The sequence below is a fragment of the Heterocephalus glaber genome, unplaced genomic scaffold (genome assembly GCF_053883595.1).
Source record: "Heterocephalus glaber isolate CG9 unplaced genomic scaffold, H.glaber_assembly_v1.0 deba00000676, whole genome shotgun sequence".
NCBI classification, from domain to species: domain Eukaryota; kingdom Metazoa; phylum Chordata; class Mammalia; order Rodentia; family Bathyergidae; genus Heterocephalus; species Heterocephalus glaber.
Window position 1 is genome coordinate 7575316 of NW_028258156.1, and position 21145 is coordinate 7596460.

The following is a 21145-nucleotide window of genomic DNA, read 5'->3' on the forward strand; positions in this document are numbered from 1 at the left end:
GTTGCCTGTGCAATGCAGTTCAGTAGTTACTTCTTATCTCAGTTTCTCTTTCTAGACTTATAATTAATTCATAACTTTTTTCTGAAGTTGTTTTAGAATGAAGTCCCACCAGATTCCACTGCATGAATAAATATACATTTTGTAAAGACCGCATGGTGGACATATTTAGATGATGAATGGATGGATAAATACCTAGGTAGATAGATAGAACTTCATGCTTCACATCTGCTATGTATCACCTGTGTGACCTTGCAAGGCTGAATGATCTGTTCCTATTCTCTGTCTTCCTATTTGTTAAGCGAGGATGATAATGGAACAGATTTCATAGGCATGTTGTGACAATTAAACAGGACAGTCTGCCCAAAGCGGTATTTCATTTTCTGGCATAGAGGAAAGCTTAAATCAATGTTAACTATCTTTTCATTGTTGTTGTTGTTATTTTTTAGCTTTTTTTTGAAGTTGCCCTGACAAAAAATTCATTTCTATCATGCAGAACCTCATCTTCCCCCTGTTCTTGGTCTAAAATGGATGTAACTTAACCTGTCCCTGTGTCTTTCCTTCAAAGCCATTTTTAGCTCCTTGAGTCCTTCACAGAACTTAATTCGTGCTGAATACTTCTCACGAATAGTTATATATTTTTTAATCTGTTTATAATTATTGTCTACTATATCCTGGAAAACTAAAAGGCTTCAGTTTACCGCCCCCACACACACCCCATAAGTATCTGTGTCTTCAGAAAAATAGCCACAGGAAGGCTCTACCCTTATTTCTGGGAACTCATTACCAAGTTTCAAGCCTTTGAAACTCTGTCCTCCCCCTCCTTGTCCCCATCTTGTCCTGTCAGTGTTGCCTTCCTGACCCGATGGTGGGTCTCAGTTTGAATTCTCTCAGGAGTGCTTCTAGGGGCAGGATTTGGGGTGAAAAGTAATCTGTTTGGAATGTGCTCCCAGGAACTTGGTGAGGGAATGGGAAAGGAGGCAGAGAAGGGACAAAAGCCCACAAAGGGAGAAGTGGAGAAATGGGGACCTCCTGAGAGACTGTGCAGGATGCACCTCACAATTGTCCCAGCAAAGTTACAGCCTGTCTGCCACACACTTTCCACGGGAGGGGAGGGAGAGAGAGAAGGAGAGAGGGAGAGAGGGGGAGGGGGGAGGGGGGGAGAGAGAGAGAGAGAGAGAATCTTCAGGCAGAGACAGAGACACAGGTGCCTGGGGACAGGAGGCCATCAGTATACACCGGGACCATCCGCCAGAGAAGCACATGTGTTTGGGGTGGGCCAAAGGGGACGTGGGCAGGTACTGACTTTCAGCTTATCCAGATTTTACTTTAGGTGAAATGGACTCTGAGGAAAACACTGACACATTCATCAGCAAACCCAGAACTTTGCAAAAACCAAAGGATCACAGGTCTAACATTGGAGGAAAACAGGCCACAGCCAAAGGGATTCTTCCATGCTTTTGAAACACGCAGAGGCTGCTCCACACGTGCTGCGAGGGCTGGGAGACATACTGCTGGCAGACCGTGTTCCTGGCCGGGCTGGGCTTGGCCTTCCTCTACATGACGGTCCTAGGGTTTGACTGCATCACGACCAACTATGCCTACACCCAAGGGATTGGAGGGTCCCTGCTTAGCATCCCAATGGCCCTTTCAGCTCTGTTGGGCCTGATGGGCACTATTCTCTTCACCTGGCTCAGGGGGCATTATGGCTTGGTCACCACGGGAGTCATTTCCAGCTGGCTCCATGTAGGCTGTCTGATGCTTTGTGTGTTTTCTGTCTTTGCTCCTGGAAGTCCTTTTGATATGGCTGTCTTCTCACTTCCATCAAACAAGAATTTTTCAAACCATGAGTTGCTAAAAAAGGACCAGAAACACATTTACCCCTTTGAAAGAAACCTGAACCAACCCATCCTCCTGGATCACTCTTCCATCCACTGGACCAATAGCATGGTTCTATTTGATGGCCAGTAGGACCCTGATCAACCCGAGTCTTATGCCTCCATCATCTTGCTCTTCTCAGGTGTGATTCTGGGAAGAATCAGTGAGGAGTGGGTCATGTTTGGCATGGGATTCTGAGGCCTGTGATTCTGAGGCCTGTGATGTGGCCAATGCAGGAAAACCTGAGAGTGAATCAGCATGAGGAATCTGGGGCGTTCGCCTGCAGCAACAGCAGACTATGGCTGCATCCTGGATGAGGACTAGAGACACAGAGCTCTCATCACACTCAGGAGGGACAGCTCAGGACCTGAGCCAGGCTGCCTGATGATGTTGGCAAGACCCCTAAGTCACAGTTTTCTGGTCTGTGACTGGGAAAACACTAACAATATCTCCCTATTAGGGGTGTCTTGAGGAGGTGATGAAATAATTCTTGTAAGTAATGGTTTAGCACAAAACTCTCACAACTATAGTAGCTACACATCAAAAATGAATATTTGCCGGGCACGGTGGTAGTGTACAGCTACTCAGGAGACTGAGGCAGGAAGATCACAAAATTGAGGCCCACAAAATCTGGGCAACTTAGACTCTGTCTCAAGATTTTAAAAAATCAAAATAAAATTTTTTTTCTTAAAGTTCTGGGGATGCAGCTCAGTGGATTCAGTTCCTACTACCACAAAGAAGAAAGAGGAGTAAGACAAGGAGGGGAAGGAAGGAAGGGAGGAAGGGAGGGAGGGGGTGGCGGGAGAGAGGGAGATTAAGTCTCCTCTTCAGTCATCATCATTGTTACATTTTAGCTGTAATTTTGGTGCCTTTTCAGGTGCTGCTGTGTGAGGGTGGGTATGGGGTGGACAGTGACACGGGGAGCCATATACTAAGTGATGATGCAGATGTTTCCTGCCTCCGTTTATGTTTATTCATATCAGGAGTACAAATGCCCTTGCGGTTGGTGGTGTGATATTGCAACTGCACACCTTAAAAACACCATTGCCCGGCAGGGTGCACTGTGCCTGTAGCCTGGGCAGTGTGGTCAGGCCTGGAGGCCATGATGCCTGGCCCTGTCACTAGGAGCGGAGACCTGCAGTGTTTCTCGGTGTCCACCGCATTTCACCAAGCACGGGGCTCATCCTAGATATTCGCTCAGTAAATACTTGTTTCCACTCTAATGCATAAATTAACTTACAGAACTCTGCCTATAAGATGTGGCACATTGCTTAAAAGTCATTTCGCTTTTAAAAAAATCTAAGAACTGTAACCCTGTATGCCTTCAATTTTAAAATAATTCTCAGTGCATAATTAGCCCTCACTGCCTTGAGCACTTCACATCTTGCTGTGGCAGCATTTTCCAAATACTTTCCAACTTGGTAAGCGATGCTTGCTAAATGCCGGTGTAGAGATTCTACAGGTGAGCAGGGGTCAGAGTCCAGCCCAGTGTGAGGTCCTCCACAGGGCAAGCTGGAGGGATCAGAGGCCCTGGGCTGGTCCTGATGGCCCAGGAAGATAGGGGCCTGTCGAGGCCTGGCTGGGGGCTGCAGCAAGGAAGCTCAGGAGGACAAGGGATCTGGCTGGTACTCTATAAAGGCAGACACCAGGGGACATAGCACATTATCTCCAAATAATTCCAGAGCCCAGAGCTAAGTCCAGGGATTGAGACAGAGGCAACCAGGAGACCTCTTCAGAGCCAGTGCTGAATCTTTAGGAGAATCCAGAAGGCCAACTGGCCTCAAAGTCAACCAGACAGGCAAAGCTGGGTACGGGTCCCCTTGAGGGCAGGTACCAGAACCCTCAGGGCCAATATTCCTGCTCAAGGACAGCACTGTCATCCACACAGCTGGCTTCTGCCCTAGTTGATGCCCGCGCAGCATGTGCCAAGGCTGCTTCTGAAGCTCATTCAAATGTAGCCACTTTAGATGGATGAATGTGGGGGAAGAGAGGAGCTCAGTTCCTCCTCTCCTGAGCCTGGACCCAAGAGGAAAAATCTGGAATTGCAAGTAGATTTGAGGGCCAAGAGTATGCCCTTTGTCCTAAACATAAAAGTTTTGCAGTGAAGTGGGAGCATACATAAATACATCTAAAATGAAGTTACACTGCCTCTGAAGATGGTGTTTGCGATGGTGATCTGAAAAGATAATGAAAACACCACAAATTATGACACTGCCTTGTACAGATAGGGTGGCACAGCACTACCCATTTTACTGTGCTATCTGAAGGAATCATCCAGTGTGCTAGTGGTTTGAAACGTCCCCATTTCCAAGATGGGAAACTAAGCAGCAGGAAGTTGCATCTACCCAAGGCAACAACACTAGGCAGTGTCAGAGGCCAAATCTCACTGAGGTTCTCTGACATCTGTCCATGCTTTTTCTCCCCCTACACTGCTGCCCCACAGGCCTCTGGTCCTTTGACCTCACTGTGACCCAGCTTCTCCAAGAGAACATTCCAGAGGCAGAGCGAGGGGCTGTCAGTGGTGTGCAGTGCTCCCTGAACTACCTCATGGACCTCATCCACTTTGTCCTCGTCATGCTGGCACCACAGCCCCGGCAGTTTGGTCTGCTGGTCTTCATTTCCATACTGTTTGTAACCATGGGGCGCGTGCTGTATTTTTTTTATGCAGGAAAATGTAAGATTAAAAACACCCATGTGAATGAGACAACAACAAAGGGCACCTGGTCACCTTTAACCTGAGTGGTAGGCAGTGCTTCTCAGGGCTCTAGTGGGATGATCGCTAGTGCGCCTACCTCGTGCCATTGCTACACTTGACATCAGTCATGTCATCACTTTGCCAACAGCGCCAGTTGCTTAAGCGTGTCTGCCCTGGTGGAACTGTCTGGAGTATGAAAAGTTCATCGTTAACTGAAGCCAGAGAGACTCCTCCCAGATGACCCGGAGTGGCTAGTTTTAATTTTGCCAATATCATAATGCAGTGTTTTCATATTTTTATTTTTTGTCAGGATCTATAATTAGTCAGGGTATTCAGGTCAGTGTTAAGATTAGAGAGGTAGAACACAGTCAACGATGTTTGGTATCAATTCTTTGGATGGATTTTTGTTGTTGTTGTTGTTGTTGTTCAGCTGGTTTGTAAATGTTTTTTGGTTGAGCTAAGTGTCCCCAGTGAGGACTGAAGCTGTTTGCTAGAGAAACAGATCATGAGGAAATCTTTGTGTGGCTTATGAAGTCTGAGCCAGGCCAGTGACCCCCAGCCGACTTGGCTGAGCTTCACCTCAGTGATGCTGCTGAGACCAGCTCTGATTAAGAGCAATACTAGTTGGAGTTTCTGGTCTCTGATAAACAATCAACATTAAAACTAGCTTTCTGAGTAAGCTGGAAGAAAAACTCATTTACATCTTGGGTTAAACTAATAACAAATCATTATTTTATAAGAGCTGTAAGTTTTGTTCAGAAATGAAAACAATAGAGTTAGCATTAAAGCCCTCTTAGGCCTTCTTATGTCAGTGGTGGCGAACCTATGGTCCTCGTGTTGCTTTTCTTTTAAGACAAAAGATGTTAATGTATGAGTTGTTTTCTAAACTAAAACCCCATTATTCAGGTTGAATTGCAGCATTGGAACTTTGTGATAAATAAGTGGGTTTTGGGCACACATAAATAAGTGGGCAGTTTGGGCATGCATCTCTAAAAGGTTCGCCATCACTGGGTCAGATCTACAATGTCCCTACAGAGTCTTGTATTCAGAGGCTAAGCTTTTGGAAGGTGATTGAATCATGAGGACTCTGACTTCATCAGTGGATTAATCTGTTGAGGAGATAGTTTGATGACATTGTTGGTAGGTAACAGAGACTTAGGATTTGGGGTCCAGTTGAAGGGAGTGGGCCATGGGAGGTGACCTTGGGGCCTATATCTTGTCCCTGGCCCCTTCCCCTCTGGCTTTTTCCATTGCTCTCTACTTTTGGCTGTCTTGAGGTGAGCAGTTTTCTGCTGTGATGTACAGCACCAGAAACTGCCAATGATAGATGGAAACCTCTAAAACCATGAGCCAAAATAAACCTTTCCTGGTCGATTTTCTCAGGTATTTTGTCACAGTAATGAAAAGCTGACTGATACAGGCCTCATAGTTTAGAGAACTTTTCTGTGTGAGGGAAAGTCATATTTGGGAATAGCCTACTGTATACCCAGGAGCACCATAGCAGGTAGCAGTTGATGAGAATGACATTTTCTAAGATGGCATTTCTGCACCTCTGCAATGTTGACATTTTGGGTTACCACTTTGTGTGGTAGGGTTATCCTGTGTATTGCAGGATATTTTGTAGCATCTCTGGTCTCTACCTACTCAGTGCTGGTTAGCATCCCTCTCCCACCCACCTGTGATAACCAAGTGTCTCTAGACATTACCAAGTGTCCTGTCAGTTAAGAATCACTACTTAAGAGAAGTGTGAAAACTAAAGGAAGAATTCATTTACTGTTCAAAACAAAATGACAGCCAGGCATATTATAATAGTGCATACTTAGAATCCCAACAATCAGGAGGCTGAGGCAGGAGGATTGCTGCAAGTTCAAAGCCAGCCTGGGCTACACACTGAGTTCAAGGCCAGCCTGAACTATATAAAGAGACTATGCCTCAAAAAAAAAAAAGAAAAAAAAGTTAGAGGCTGAGGCCTAGCTCAGTATAGGGTACTCACTCGCCTAGCATGGTGAGGCCCTGGATTTAATCCTCAGCAACTTGTAGAAAATAAAAACAACCCAAAACCAAAATGACATATCAGCAAGAAAACTACAGAAGGGGATTTTACACAGACTTGCCTTTTAGAGCAAACAATGACTGAAAATGAGGGAAGGAGAGAATTCTGTGGAACATTTTTCTTAACATAAGGTAGTTCTGGTGATATTTACGGTGCTGCCTCCCCCACCGAATTTCTCTCTTCCATAAAAAAGCCTGAAACACTACATTAACACATACACACACACACACCAATTGAAGAACAGATTACGGGACCAGAACTACTCATCTGGATGCTTACTAAAGAAGCTTATTTTGAGGAGACCTTCCCTACCAAATCCTTTGGCCGTTGATTAACACATACACAAATGTTTGTCCAGAGTAGGCATAGAACAAAGGAAAGTTTAATAAATACATTCTGATGTCTTTTGTTTAAAATCTCCAGAGACATGAGCAGCATGAAAGGAAAATTTATATCAATCTTCTCTGTAGTACTGGCTCCCTACCCCTGCAACTTCTGTCCTTGAAAAAAATAGTTGCATCCCTGTAAATTCTGCATTTTAAGTGCTAATTTTACTCTTCCTTTTCCCTCAAGGTTCTGCATAGTAGAAAAGCAACATCTTCCTCTCTATTACATTGTGGGCAACTATTTGCATATTTCTAAGATTATTTTGATTCATGTTTAAGGCCAGTGTTTTCCAGTAGAAATATAATGCAAATAATATTTTAAAGTATATCTCATTCACCTGAATGTATTCAATTATTACTTAACTCGCAATCATTATAAAATTGAGATTTTTACATTTTTTCATATTCTTCACACCTGCCTTGTTTTTATACCTACAGCACCTATCAGTTTGAATTAGCCACGTTTCAAGTACTCGCTAGCCACATGTGGCTGCCAGCTGCAGTTTTAGACTCCAGGATGATTCCCAGAGTTCCGTATATTTCTCCACTATGGGAGGCCTATATGTAATAGGATGGGCTCTGTTCTGCCTAGGAGACTACCGGTAACAGGCCAGGGAATTTGTACAATATTAATGGCATTAGGCTTTATTGCATCAGCTACAATAGTCTGCTGCCCCCAGAAACAAATCAAGACGACAGATTTGACTGAGTTTTCTCTCTTCTTCTCTGAAACAGGCTGGTGTGGAGCTGTCCCAGAGCTGCAGAAGCAATGTGGAGGCTCCCCAAGACCATGAGTCCCGTGCAGTTTAGATCAACTCCACCAGGGGGCCGTCTACTTATGCTTGCACAATCCCAGACTCTGATAATTCACCATTTTGTAACAAAAAATTGGAATCAGAAATTTTCAGTTTATAAGCACAAGGTAGATGTTGGAAAGGTGAACTTTATGAGTCTATAAAATAAAAATAAGCCTTTCAAACACAGGTGTGGCTGTTTATCTGTTCAAAATGTGAGCATGGCTTTCAACCAAGCTGGCCCCAGCTTCACAGGGGTCATGTAATCAGCTTTCTAGGTCCTTATTTAGTTATCCAAAGCTCTTGGGTTCTACTTCTTTCTTCAAAGTACTTGAGATCATGAGGGAAAAAAAAATTTCACCTGGCTTCAGGGAGCCTCAAATTCAAATGACCACTCCTGTCCTCCATTTTGAAGTGACATTCAATTGCCAAATCACTCATTTGCCAGCTGTCTCTTGGCTGTTAGAAAGGTCTGGGCCAAACTGGCCAGAGCAACAACATGCAATCTAATGGCTTGTTTTTATATTCCTGCTCTCTTCTTGGTTTTATTCTAATTATTATATTGTTTATAAGCCATTTTTAGGAATGTTGTGATGAGAGTATAAAGAAATTTCAGTTTCTTTACAGTTTGTACCAACATTTTAACCTTTCAGATATTAACCTAGATACAAAGTAAAATTATCTTATAGGAGAAATCAACTGAAGCATACCCTAACCAGTTCCATCTTACAAAGTGGAAAGGGTCACTGTGGAAGTGACCCAAAGGTAAGAATTATCTCTACAATGGGACTTAAGGTACAGGTAGACCAGCAAATACAGGCATCCCTCATTTAATGATTGATTTCTGTTCCTGTGAGTGGGTCACTAAATGAGGAATGTATATAGTATGTACATTATTCGGAACAAAGAAATATTCCAACCACAATTTCTTTTGCAGTCACAATGAAAGATTCTCTTCATGCCTGGCTCTCACTTAGAATTAATAGGTCCTCTGACTTATTCAACTTCCAATTTGCTTCACTTTTCAGGGTACTTGAGCACAGAAGAATGGACTGGTAGTTTTAACAGACAGGTGGCCACCTTCTTGTACCATAGCACAAATGCTGTGCCACGGAGGCTAAGTCGGAGGCTAAGTCCGTCCCACGGAACTATGTGGTATTGCGACTACTCATCCTGCTTTCTCTGGTGATGCTCGATCTCTTGATGACGCTGGACAATTCCAGATTGCTAAGGTATAGGGATGGGGACTCGGTGAGGTGAAGGTACACTAAGGAGCATGAGGGGCACCTGAAGGGCTGTTTGTATGGGAAAGCTAGCACAACTGAGCCAGTACCCTAGGCCACTGGGCCAGGGCTCCAAGGCTCTTTGGCTGCAATAATACCTACAGGAAAGAATGACTCACGACCAATATTTGATTAATACACCCTTCAACATCATTCTCAAGACATAGACAGGTTCTTCAGCCAGCCTTTTACAGAACTATGTGCTTTGCATACCATCAAGCTTTGAGATCAAAGCAAGCCCCAATTACTTTCCAGAAGCTTTTTCCTACTTTCCTGGCCAGCTGGCTCTGGCCAAGGGTAAATTTTCTTGGCCTGTGAAACTGAGACTCCAAGGAACTCAAAACAGAATTAAGTGACAATTTTCACACCCTTTTCTGCTATCTTGCAGTGACTAGAATGAACTTTCAGACTGGTAGGGTCCCATACCCTAGGCAAGCTGTTAAAATAGAACAACGTGTGCTGATAACAATAAAGGTAAATTTTAATGCAATAGCTGCCAGGGCATGGTGGAGCGTCCATCACTTAGGAGGCAGAGGCAGGATTATTGCAGGACTTTGAGGCCACCCTGGGCTAGAGTTCAAGGCCAGCCTGAAATAGTGAGACTCTGTCTTCAAATGAAACAAAATGCCAAGCAGTATCTAACCACCATAACTTTTACTCCTACTTCTCAGGTATTTATTGTATGCATGAGTCACTTATGTCATTTACACCACAAAAAATTACTTTGACATATATTTGCTGTTCCTAACATTTCAAAATCATGTAAGGTGATGATTCCAAACCACCTTCTCATATATATAAATGAAACATTGTAAGACAACAGAAAGGATGTTCTGAAAGCTGTGTTTATTCAAGTATCAATTTACATTCTGCAAAATCTACTAAACATGAGATCTGACAAATGCATAATCATGTAACCACCACCATAATCAAGTAGAACAATTGTGGAACAAGATGTGAACAGGCAAAAAAATCTCTTGGAATCAATTCATGTTGCCAAAAGGATTAAAATCTAATCACTAAAATGACCTTTTGCATATAAAATACAGGACCATGTTTTTCAAAAAGCGAGATACTTTAGTTATGAAATAGCTACTTAGAATTGTTTTGACCTTAATGTACTAATCTTTGTAGAGTATATGAATCAAGATAGTTTCAGACTGGGACTAGATGATTAAAAAAAAAAAATGGAATTCTACAGAAATTAGTCTCTGCGGGACCAACTGCACTAAAAGGCAAAGGCACAAAATTCTCAGATATCTGTTCCTATGTGTAACTGCACCTGTCTCAAAATTCACCCCTGCTACAATAGGCATAGGGCAAAATCTCTACTTTGCATACAGATACACCTTTTCTACTCGAAAAGCTTCACCTATTCTTCCAGGCACCAGACCTGTTAAAAAAAAAAATCACAATAGGTAAGTATTAAGTCAGTAATTACTAAATAACAGCAAAAATAGTGGTTTCTAGTTTCACCCACTGCTGACTCAGTTAACATAGTAACATTTTTAATATTCAAAATCCTTTCTCTTGGCTTGAGTATTGATTTACTACAGGGGTTTCCCCCCTTTTTTGCCTAAAGCAAAAGGGTGGTGCTGATTGAATTTAGTAAATTCCTGCATATCAAATTGGCCTCAGGTAAATCCTTTAACCCATCAGAGTAGAGCATATCCAATCAGGTTAGAGTTCTCATCTTTGGCCAGGAATTCTATTCCTATTATTAGCTCAAGCCCCTAGTTTTTTCCATAGGTCCATACCTTATGTTTATCAACATCTTGAACTCCACTGAGCCTGGTTAAAAAAAAGTGACAGCAATATTAATAACGGGCTACAACTTTATCTTTGGAAGAGCAGCCACTATTTTGGCTATCTACTAAGCTATCTTTGAGGATTACATAGAACACTACCTCTAAATAGATCTTTTTTTTTTTTTTTTTTTTTGGGACCGGAGATCGAACTCTGGACCTTGCACTTGCAAGGCAGGCACTGGAACCACTGAGCTAAAATTCCCGGCCCTAAATAGATATTTTTTATAAAGCTGCAACCTCCAAATTTCTGACACTTGGGAGTCTTCTGTAATTTCCAGTTATGAGTGAAATGAAGCAAGATTCCTTATACTGTTACCATCTTTCCAACTATATCTGATACACTAGCACGGAATGGCATCACGTTTATGGTATTTTCTTAGGAAAAACTGAAACACAACTTTTCCAGATTTTTAAAAATCAAAAGCACTCATTTGTTTACCCTGAAGCTGAGATTAAACCCAGAGGTTGAGAAGTTTCCGGTTTCCACAGCCTTTAAATAGACTAGCTCTGGCTGCCGCCTTGATCTGCCAAGCTCTCTGCTTACGTCTCTCATAGGTCAAACTGAATAAACACTTTGGCTCAAGAGGAACCCTAACACCAAGAGCAATGCTAAACAAAGGGGACCCATTCCCTGTTCCGTGTGCAGGGCTATCTGTCAGATTGGGGTACTCAGGACAGGGAAAGTTGTCCAAGTGGTCTAGGGCTGAACAAGATGCCGGGAACACGGGCCACCCACACTACACTCCCTTCCTCTTTAATGACACTCAGAATGCTCAGTGAAGCCTGAGAGGATTAGTATGAGGCGAAAATACGAACTGAGACTAGACCTTTATAAGGGGATGGGGTGCCGGGCTGTCTCGAACAACGGCGAGAGCAGCGACCAGGGGCTGGCTAGGTGACCTCTTATTTATATGGGCAAGGGGTATGGGGGGGGGCATAGTGGAGGCAGCCAGTGGTGAGGTTTAAATCCATTGGCAATTTGAATTTCTCGGTGGGAAGGACTATAAGTGGGAAAGCTTCAAGGCGGTAAAGTTAGGTTATTGTTTCCCTGAATGACTTATTATCTGCCAGGAAGGTCCATTTAGGAGGTGGGCTTGCCAGAGCCATTTTATCTAGCAGAGAACTCTATCAATACCCCAAATACGGACACACGTACCCCAAGACTTAGAAACTCTTGAGAGAAGCTGTCCAGGACGGCCTCGTATGCTCTATAGCTTGGTGGGCAGAAGTCAGGTATTTAAGGCCGTGTCCAAGGCAGAACCTTGGGTTCAGATTTTTTTCCCCAGGGAAGAAAAGCCAGGCCTCCCTCCCTGAACAGCTGGAAGCGGGCCCTGCGCAGCACACCGCGCCGGCCGCCCCTAAAAGGCGGATCTGGGGGCGAAACGTGGGCTTCCTCAGTTCAGGCTCAGAGCGGTGTGTCTGACTCACGGGTCTTCAGCTCCCGCTAGACTCTCCCTGGAACCTTTTCAAAATCCCAAATGCCTTCCAAAGTGACAACTAAAAGGCATTTGTGGCGGGGAAGTGGCCGCGTGGGCGAAATTACCTCCGTTTCCAGCCAGAACTGGAATTATACTGCTCCACTAGGAAATTTCAAAATGCTTCAGAACCTCTGATCTCATCTGCTTCCTCGATAGACCATGTGCCCGTGACCCGGCGGGAGCCCCGATCCCGGAGGTCCCCGCGCAGGGCAGGGGGTGCAGGCGGCTGGGTCCACAGACCGCCGTCCAGAGTCTACTCACCCAGGAGTGCGCGCGGCCGAAAAGGGAAGGAGCTGGCGAGGCCCAGTTGAAAAGGGCCCTGGGCCGTCCTCACCCGCGCAGCAGCCAACCAAAAATTGGCCCGGACGCCCCTCCCGGGCCAGCACCCCGCCTAGCGCCTGCCTCCCCGCCCGCCCAGCCCGGAGGCCCTCGCGCGTCCCCTGCCGGGAGAAGGAGCCCTGGTCTCCCGCGGCCAGGGCCTCTCGGCCTCCCCAGTCGCGGGCTCGGACAGCACTGTGAGTATTTATCTCGCTGCAGGACGCAGCGATCACTTAGCACTCAAATAATGTTAGGTGTCTCCGCACCCTTCCCCTCTTCCCTCTTGTCTCTCTAAATTCTTCAGCTACACTCTTTATGCTTATTTTAATTTTAAATTTCACGATTAATTATGTAACGCGATTGGCTCACGTTAAAGGAAGGATAACACGTGGCGGGGAGGGAGATGGAAACTCCTTAAAGAGGGGGTGGGGCAAAGGGGGGGACTTGGGTGCCTGGAAATCCCGCCCCTGACTGCAGGCTTCCAGCGATGGCCAAAGTCTGTGAAGGCCTTCCCCAGCGAGCAGCTTCTTTCCCTGGGTCGAAGGAATGTCAGCTGGATGTCCAAACTAAACTGTGTGCAGAATGTGGTGCTGATTGAATCGCGCCCCCCTCTCAGAGATATGTTGACGTCCTAACCTACGGTGGCAGCGATCGTGAAATTATTTGGAAATAGTCTTTGCCGATGTAATCAAGCGAGCTCATTGGAATGCGCCCTTCCTATTCAACGTGACTGGCATCCTCATAACAAGGGGAAATGCATGTGAAAATAGAAATACACGAGGAGGCCATGTGAGGACAGAGGCGGAGGTTAAAGTGGCTGCAAGCCTAGGAATGCCAAGATCCTTGGCCACAAGCAGAAGCTAGAAAGAGACAAGGAAGACTTCTCCCCAAAAGGTTGTTCCTGCCCTGACACCTGGATTTTGGACTTGGAGTTGCCAAAACTGACATGACGTCTTTCTGTTGTTTCAAGTCATCAAGTGCTTCCCTAAGGTTTGGCTAGGAAGACTTCCACAACTGTAGGGAAGGAGGAGAGGAGGAGCCAACTCACCTTCCAGAAGTTAAGAATGGCATCTCCTATAACCCCTGCTCAGAGGAGCTTATTTTCCGTATTTACTTCTGCTCAGTGCCTAATGCACTTGCTGCCACAGGCTCCCAAGAGATAACTACTGAATGAATGATTGATCATCCTTGTGCCTTGCAGTATAACAGGCAGTATGATGGCAACATCATAGTCAGGCACACCCTGCGTTTAGAGATTCCATCGCTAGACATATATAAACTTGAAAGACACGAATCTTCATATTCAAGGCCTTATGCTCACATCAGGCAAAAAGCTTACTTCCTACTCTGAAGCTGGAGTTCTCTGGAAGGAAAGCTGTATAGGGAAGTTTGGAATGGGAGACATGAGGCCAGCAGCAACTGTCCCAGATCCTGAGTATCCATGCCCTTTCCCACAGGGGTCTGCAGAAGTACTAAGGAACAGCATGGCAACCCCTGTCCTACTCTACATTGTTTTTACCTTTACTCTGTCCCTGGAGTTTTGAGATTTGAGATTTCCTAAGAACTAACCACAGCACTTGATTTCATTTTGATTGGAAGGATTATTCAGTGCACCACACAGTTTTTCAGTGTCTGTTCTGTACCAGGTACTGTAGTTGGTGGAGGAGATGTGGTGTTCAATGAGAAACTGCCCATGTCCTAAAGTGAGGAGTCAAGTGAGATGGACTTGCTGATAGAAGCTCCAGCACAGTGCCAAGGGCACAACAAGGCACTCAGCCCAGCCTGCTAAGGATGCAGGACAGGCTTCCTAGAAGAGAGAGCACATGTGTGGGATTTAGCAGTCTGAGCAGGAAGCTGAGAGGACATCAAATTTAGGAGGGCAAAGAATCAAAGTGACCGAGAGAGCTCAAGAAGGATCATAGGATTGGAAGGGACTTTGGTCATCTAGAATTTTCTCTGATGAAGTGAAGCTGCATTGTGGTATTCTCCGGAAGTAGAGTTGTCATGAGGGTAGAACACAAATTTATGAGAACTGTTTCCTTCTCCACAGAATCCTGGGCAGATAGGGCATAGTGCCTGGAATGAGTGAGGAGGAATGACTCCAGAGAATAAGATTTGCCATTTATTCCCCAAAGTAGTTGAATATTCCTACCATAACACTCTTCAAGGCTCATAATGGGATAGTGATGGGGTCTTACCCAGGATGTACCTTTCTTTGGTCACCTTAAGTATGAATATAGCCCAGTATTCCTAGAATCTGGTCTGGAGTTTGGCTCAATAAAACCTGCTGAATTTCCTTTTTTGTTTGTTTTGTTTTGTTTTTGAGACAGGGTCTAGTTAGGTAGTTCAGGCTTGTCTTGAACTCACTAGCCCAGACTGGCCTTAAAGTCACAGGAATCCTCCTGTTTCAGCCTCCTGAGTGCTGGGATTACAAATGTGCACCACCACCACCCTTTAAACCCAGGGCCCTGCACATTAGTCAAATGCTCTACCCCGAGCTGTACCTCCAGCCCTCAAATTTCCTTGGTGATTGTTTGGCCTGTCTCTCACACATATGATGAACTACTGGGAGAACAGGAATCCTAAGGCATGGCTGGGGAGGAGGGAAGGCTGTGTTTTACTTCTCTGGCTAGTTTTGCTGCTATTGGGGCTGGTGGTGATTCCCAGCCTATTTGTTTGTGGTAGAACTTCTGCCAGATAAAGCCCTGGGCCTCTTGCCAGTCCTTTCCTCATTCCTTTCCAGGGGAAGGAATTTCAGTAAAATCCTGTGCAGACACCAATCTTGGCAGCATGCAGTCTTGAGGTTGTCCTGCTGGCTTCCTCCTTCAGCCTGTCCCCTGGTCTCAGTGGGGATTGGCTAAGATTCCTTTCTGATCAGGTGGGAGAACCACGGTAAGTGACCCTCCGGAAGCCATTCAGAGTTATCTTGGTTATATATCACAAACATATAATAATGAAAAAAGAAACTAAAAAATGTTATCTTGATTCAGTGTACAATCTACTGGGTACATTGTGTCATTAACTTAAATTTTGGTGGTTTTTTTTTTTGACAGTCCAAACTGATTGGAAAATAGTATTTCTCATTAGCCCTGCAACAACATGATCCTGCACTTTACTCAGTTTAAATTTTTGGCCCTCCCTTGACTTATGGGAGGTGACACCCACTGGCTCATCTTTCTCAAAGAAGAGCAAATCTATCCAAAGGCTATAAGTAGAGAGAATTTGCTCCATCTTGCTTCCTTCGTGCACAGACCCAGTGTAAGGCAGCAGTGACCGAAGGTCCAGGCTGGGATGTGAAGTGGGATAGTTTCCGCTCCAGAGACACAGTCTGATGCTTTAATTTACACTCTGTGGGGGAGGGTGGGAAGGGGAAGGGGTTGAAAAAAGAATTAAGGCCAGGAGTGGTGGTGCACACCTGTAATCCCAGCACTCAGGAGGCTGAGGCAGGAGGATAGCTATGAGTTTGAGACCAGCCCAGGCTACATAGTGAGTTCAAGGCCATCCTGAATTACATAGTGAGACCCTGTCTCAAACAAAACAAAACAAAACAATACAGAATTAAGATGTGTTATGTATGTGTACCAACTCCCCACACAGAATGTAATCACTATGTACAGCAAACATATAGTAATAAAAATAAGAATTAAAACATGTCCATTCTATGCTTTACATCTAAGGTGGTTCTGCATGTGGCAGGGGAACAAAGTGTTATTTATTACCCTCCTCCCCAATCCTACAGTTGCCTGATCCTTATCTCAGGGAGGATCCAAGACTAACATGTTCTCAGTGGACTAAAATCAGATACAGATCTGGGAATTTGCTTTCATGAGTTAATTAGCCCATTCATCTACTCTTGTGTCTGCATTTAGCACACATTTTAGTGTGTTGTTGCAGAGCAGAGTCAGCCTGTAAAGCAATTGCTGATATTATTTATGGTTTATGTGATCACTCCAGTTGCATAGCATTTTAATTGGGGTCTTTGGGCTGTTTGCCATGTGCAGGTCTCTGCCCAACAGCTTGCCTGTTCCAAGCAGCTGCAAGCTTGTTCTCAAGCCAGAAGACAATGACTGCCCTCACTGAAGCAGGTCAGTTTCCTCTGCATAATTAAGCCCTTGCAGCTGATTTCTGCAGTTCAAGAGTACAGTTGAGCATCCTGGAGCCCTGGGATGAAAAGCTCTCGTTCCAATCCCCATATGGGCACCAAATAGCCTGTTTTTAAAAATTCCCTTAGAATGGAGTTAATATGAAAAAAATGAAAAAAAGGAAACAAGGTCTTTGTAAATAGGGAGGGATGGAGAGGTTGAAGGGAGGGCAAAGGAAGGGGGAAAAAATAAGAACCAAGAGAGATTATGTAAAGGTGCATATATCCAATGATGAATGTCATTATATTGTACACCTAAAATGCACCAATAAAAGGATATACAAAAAAATAAAAATCTCCTTAGGTTTGTTATTTACAAACCTGGGTGTTGTTTCTCACAATACGCCTAGGAAACATACAAATAAAGTATAAAATAGAATGAAGTCATTTACTCAACATATCAAATATATCACCTTAACTGACAAGGAAGATCTAGCTTGTTGTAAAACAAATTTAAAACAATTTCTTTTAACTTTACCGCTTATGGTGATGAATCTCTCATTTCTTTGCTTCTCTTTTCTTTTTTTTTTTTTTTGTACCAGAGATCGAAATTGGCACCTGCCCTCCTTTGCTTCTCTGTATAGCAAAACTCCCTTAAGAGTTGTCTCTATTTGGGTGGGGGATTTAGCTCAGTGGTTTTGCCGCCTGCTGTGCAAGCACAAGGACCCAAGTTCAATCCCCGGTACCAAAAAAAAAAAAAAGAGTTGTTTCTATTTGTCTCCATTCCTCTCCTCCATTCTCTTGTGAATCTGATTGTGGTGGACAGTGCCCAGTAGCCCACCTCCTGCAATTCATGCCCTTGTCAGACCCCTGCCCTTGGTGTGGGGTGAACAGTAGAAGTGATAGGATGGCACACAAAAAGATGCCAAGCATGCTGTGTCATGAAGGAATTGCATATTAAAGCAGCACTGAGATACTACTACACACCCACTGGAATCACTGAAATCCCAAACACTGACACCTTCAAATGTTGGTGAGGATGCGGAGCAACAGGAATGCTCATTCATTGCTAGTGGGAATGCAAAATGGAGTATTTGGAAGACCATTTGTTGGTTTGTTACAAAGCTGAACATACTTTTACCACATGATCCAGGAATTTTACTCCTTGGTATTTACCCAGGGGAGTTGAACACTTATGTGCACACAAACACCTGTGCACAAATGATTATATCAACTTTATTCATAACCACCAAAATTTGAGAGGGCAAGGGGAATTTTTAAAAATCAAGATGCAATGTTTATATGTACCAATTCTCTAAAATGAATGTATTTATTATGTATTGCAAACATATACTAATAAAATTTTTTTAAAAATTGGGAGCAACCAAGATGTTCTTCTGTAGGTGAATGAATAAACTGTGGTTCATCGAGACCACAGAATATTTAGCACTAAATAAAATGAGCTATCAACTCACAAAAGGACATGCAGAAAGCTTGAAGGCATGTTACAAAGTGAATGAAGCCAATCTGAAAAGGCTACATATTGTATGATTCCAACTATTTAACATTTAGAAAAGGCAAAACTGGAGACAGTGAGAAGATCAGTGATTGCCAGACAGTGGGGGAAGGGAAGATGGATGAATGGAATGAGATTTTTGGCAGTGAGAGTAGAAATTCTGTATGATACATTCATGAAAATCCAGAGTGTCTAACACAGAGTGAACCCTAATGAAATCTATGAACTTTGCTTGGTAATGATGTGTCAGTGTAGGTTCACCAATTGTAACAAATGTACCACCTCGGAATGGGATGCTGATAGTGAGGAAGACATGTACCTCCATGGTAGAGCACTTGTCTAACAGGCAGGAGGCCCTGGGCTCAATCCCCAGCACTGGGAGGAAAAAGCCAAAGTCTTTTCTGGGGCTTATATATGTGATCTGTCCTCCATTTCACCTCTGACTTGTCTCCCTTGTTCATTTGTTCCTGGTATGCTGGCCTCCTTGCTGTCCTTCAAGCAACATATTTCTGCCTGGAATGCTCTTCCATGAGGTTGCATTTTGGCTTGCACTGTCTCTTCCTTCAGAACTCCATTCATAACCACTTGTTATGGCTGAATTGTGTGCCCCTAAATTCATATATTAAAGCCCTAACCCCAATGTGACTCTATCTTTTGGAGGTAAATAAGGTTATGGGAACTGTAGCACTAGCGTCCTTATAACAATGAGAGACAGCAGAAGTATTCCTCCCTGTGCATATGTGAGCCAAAGAAAGGGCAGGGGAAGCACAGTGAGAAGGTGGCGTCTACAGGTCAGGACAGAGGGCTCACCTGAAACCAAACCTGCTGGCGCCTTGATCTTGGACTTTGAGCCTTCAGAACTGTGAGAAAACACATTTCTGTTATGGAAGCCTCCCAGTCTGTCGTGTTCTGTGGTGGCAGCTAGGTGGACGAACAGACCCCACAGAAGAGAGATCTCACCTTTGCACTTTGTTCGGTGCCCAGGCCCTGCCTCTTAATAGCAGCCTGGCTTGCTTAATCTGCTGGGCTCTTTGCATTGCTTTAGCCCCCTTTCCTGTTTGTGTGCTTTTGTTCCTCTCCCCTGAGCAGAACATCAGTGCCATGAGGGCAGGAACCTGTACCCACAGCACCCAGCCCTGTGTCTGTCACATCTTAGACCAGTGGGGGCGAACCTATGGCACGTGTGGCACAGCAAGCTGTTTATATTATTGAAAGCTCTAAAAGGTTTGCCATAACTGTCTTAGACCATCACATACAGGTTTTTAAGGTCCATGATTGAATTGGGGTAAAATTCCTCTTTGCAAATATTGCTCTGAATTCTGCAGAGATCTTCCAGTGCTCAAACGGGGCGGGAACTGTCACAAAGCGAGCTTCAATCACATAGGTCCTTTAACTTATACAATCTCACCTATATTATTCATAGACTCAATTAGAGGTTCCATTTGACTACGTGTAACAAAAATCTGACTACAGGGCCTTAATGAAGTCACTTTTATTTTCCTCATACAACATTTTAGCAATGATGCAAAGAATCCTAGAGTCTTTCTGTTAAGCCATCCTTAAAATATAGCTTTAGCCCTTCTGATTAACTCCTCATGCTCACAGCTGGCTGCTGCATAGCCAGCATCTCATCTGTATTTCAGGCAAGAAGACTGGAAAATCCTGCTAAATTCAAATACAAGTTCTAGGGGCTCCTAGAGATTTCTTAGTATTTTCTCTGTAGATGATCATTTCATCTACATATAAAGACCTTACTTCTACCTTGCCAATCCTATCCTAATTGTGTCATTTTATTGCCAGACTATTTTGGTGGGGACTAGGTTTCAAAGTTTAATGGACAGAAAAGGGTAAGCATATCTGCCCTTGTTCCCCACCTTAAGGAGAAAGCATTGTATCTTCTCCATCCATACAAGGTGTTCTCATTGGAAGTATGGAGTACATGTCTTTAGTCTGTTGAGAAGGTTCTGTTCTACTTCTAGTCTCCTGATAGCTTTTACCATGAACACCTGTAGAATTTAGTCCAATACTTTTTCTCAAACTAGTGACAGGATCATATGGCTTTTTCCTTTCCTCTGTTCAAATGATGACTTTTGGGGGTGGATCTTCCAATGCTGAACCAACACTGCCAACCCTATAACAAAACCACTTTCTACATACTGCCAGATCTGACTTCCAATAGTTTGTTTTGTTAAACAAATTTCTATCTATGTTCATACTTTTTTCTTCTATTATCTTTATCCAGTTTTAGGATTAGCACAATGTTGATTTCCTAAAATGAGGGGAGAAGTCTTCCTTCTTTTTTCTGCTTTAATTGTTTGATATAATTTGTCAGTTAAAATGTATATGAGCCTGCTGTTGTCATATAGGTAGGTTTTCAAGCTAGGAATATACTTTTTTAATAGGTGCTATTCAAATTTTATATTTCCTCCAGAGTTAGTTTCATTAATTTGTCTTCTAAGCTACTTCTTAGAAGTTGTCAAACTTATTTCAAAAAATATTTTTGTAATATGCTTTCTATATCCTTTTAAATTCTGTAAAATCTGTGGTAATGTCTCCTATATCTTGATATTGTAATTTTAAAAATGTATAATTGATATTGTGTAATAGGAAGAAAACATCTAAAGGAGCAGGGGAAGTGGGAGGGGTAGGAGAAAGGAAAGAAGGGAAAAGAAAAAATATGAGAAAAGGAAAAAAATGGAAACAAAGTCTTTGCAAATAGGGAAGGGTGGAGGGGGTGAAGGGAGGGCAGGGGAAGGGGAAAAAAAATAAGAACCAAGAGACTCATGTAAAGGTACAAGATCCCAGTGATGAATGTAACTGTATTTTATATCTAAAATGTACCAGTAAACTTAATGGAA

At 43.7% G+C, this 21145-nt stretch overlaps 1 protein-coding gene and 1 non-coding gene across 2 annotated transcripts in view; one reads left to right on the top strand and one right to left on the bottom strand.

The window, feature by feature from the left end:
* Nucleotides 1-20456, top strand: part of LOC101701909 (ferroportin) — a 42355-nt gene extending 21899 nt beyond the window's left edge. The window contains 4 exon segments of the mRNA XM_087206558.1: nucleotides 1331-2038; nucleotides 4319-12887; nucleotides 16692-16775; nucleotides 17374-20456. Of these exon segments, the coding sequence (XP_087062684.1) occupies nucleotides 1331-2038; nucleotides 4319-4689 (1079 nt within the window). The 3' untranslated portion in view covers nucleotides 4690-12887; nucleotides 16692-16775; nucleotides 17374-20456.
* On the bottom strand, nucleotides 10716-10788 carry LOC147829242 (small nucleolar RNA SNORD93). The gene has a single exon (XR_015449428.1). It is a non-coding gene; the product is annotated as a small nucleolar RNA SNORD93 (small nucleolar RNA).
* Nucleotides 20457-21145: the final 689 nt, after the last annotated feature.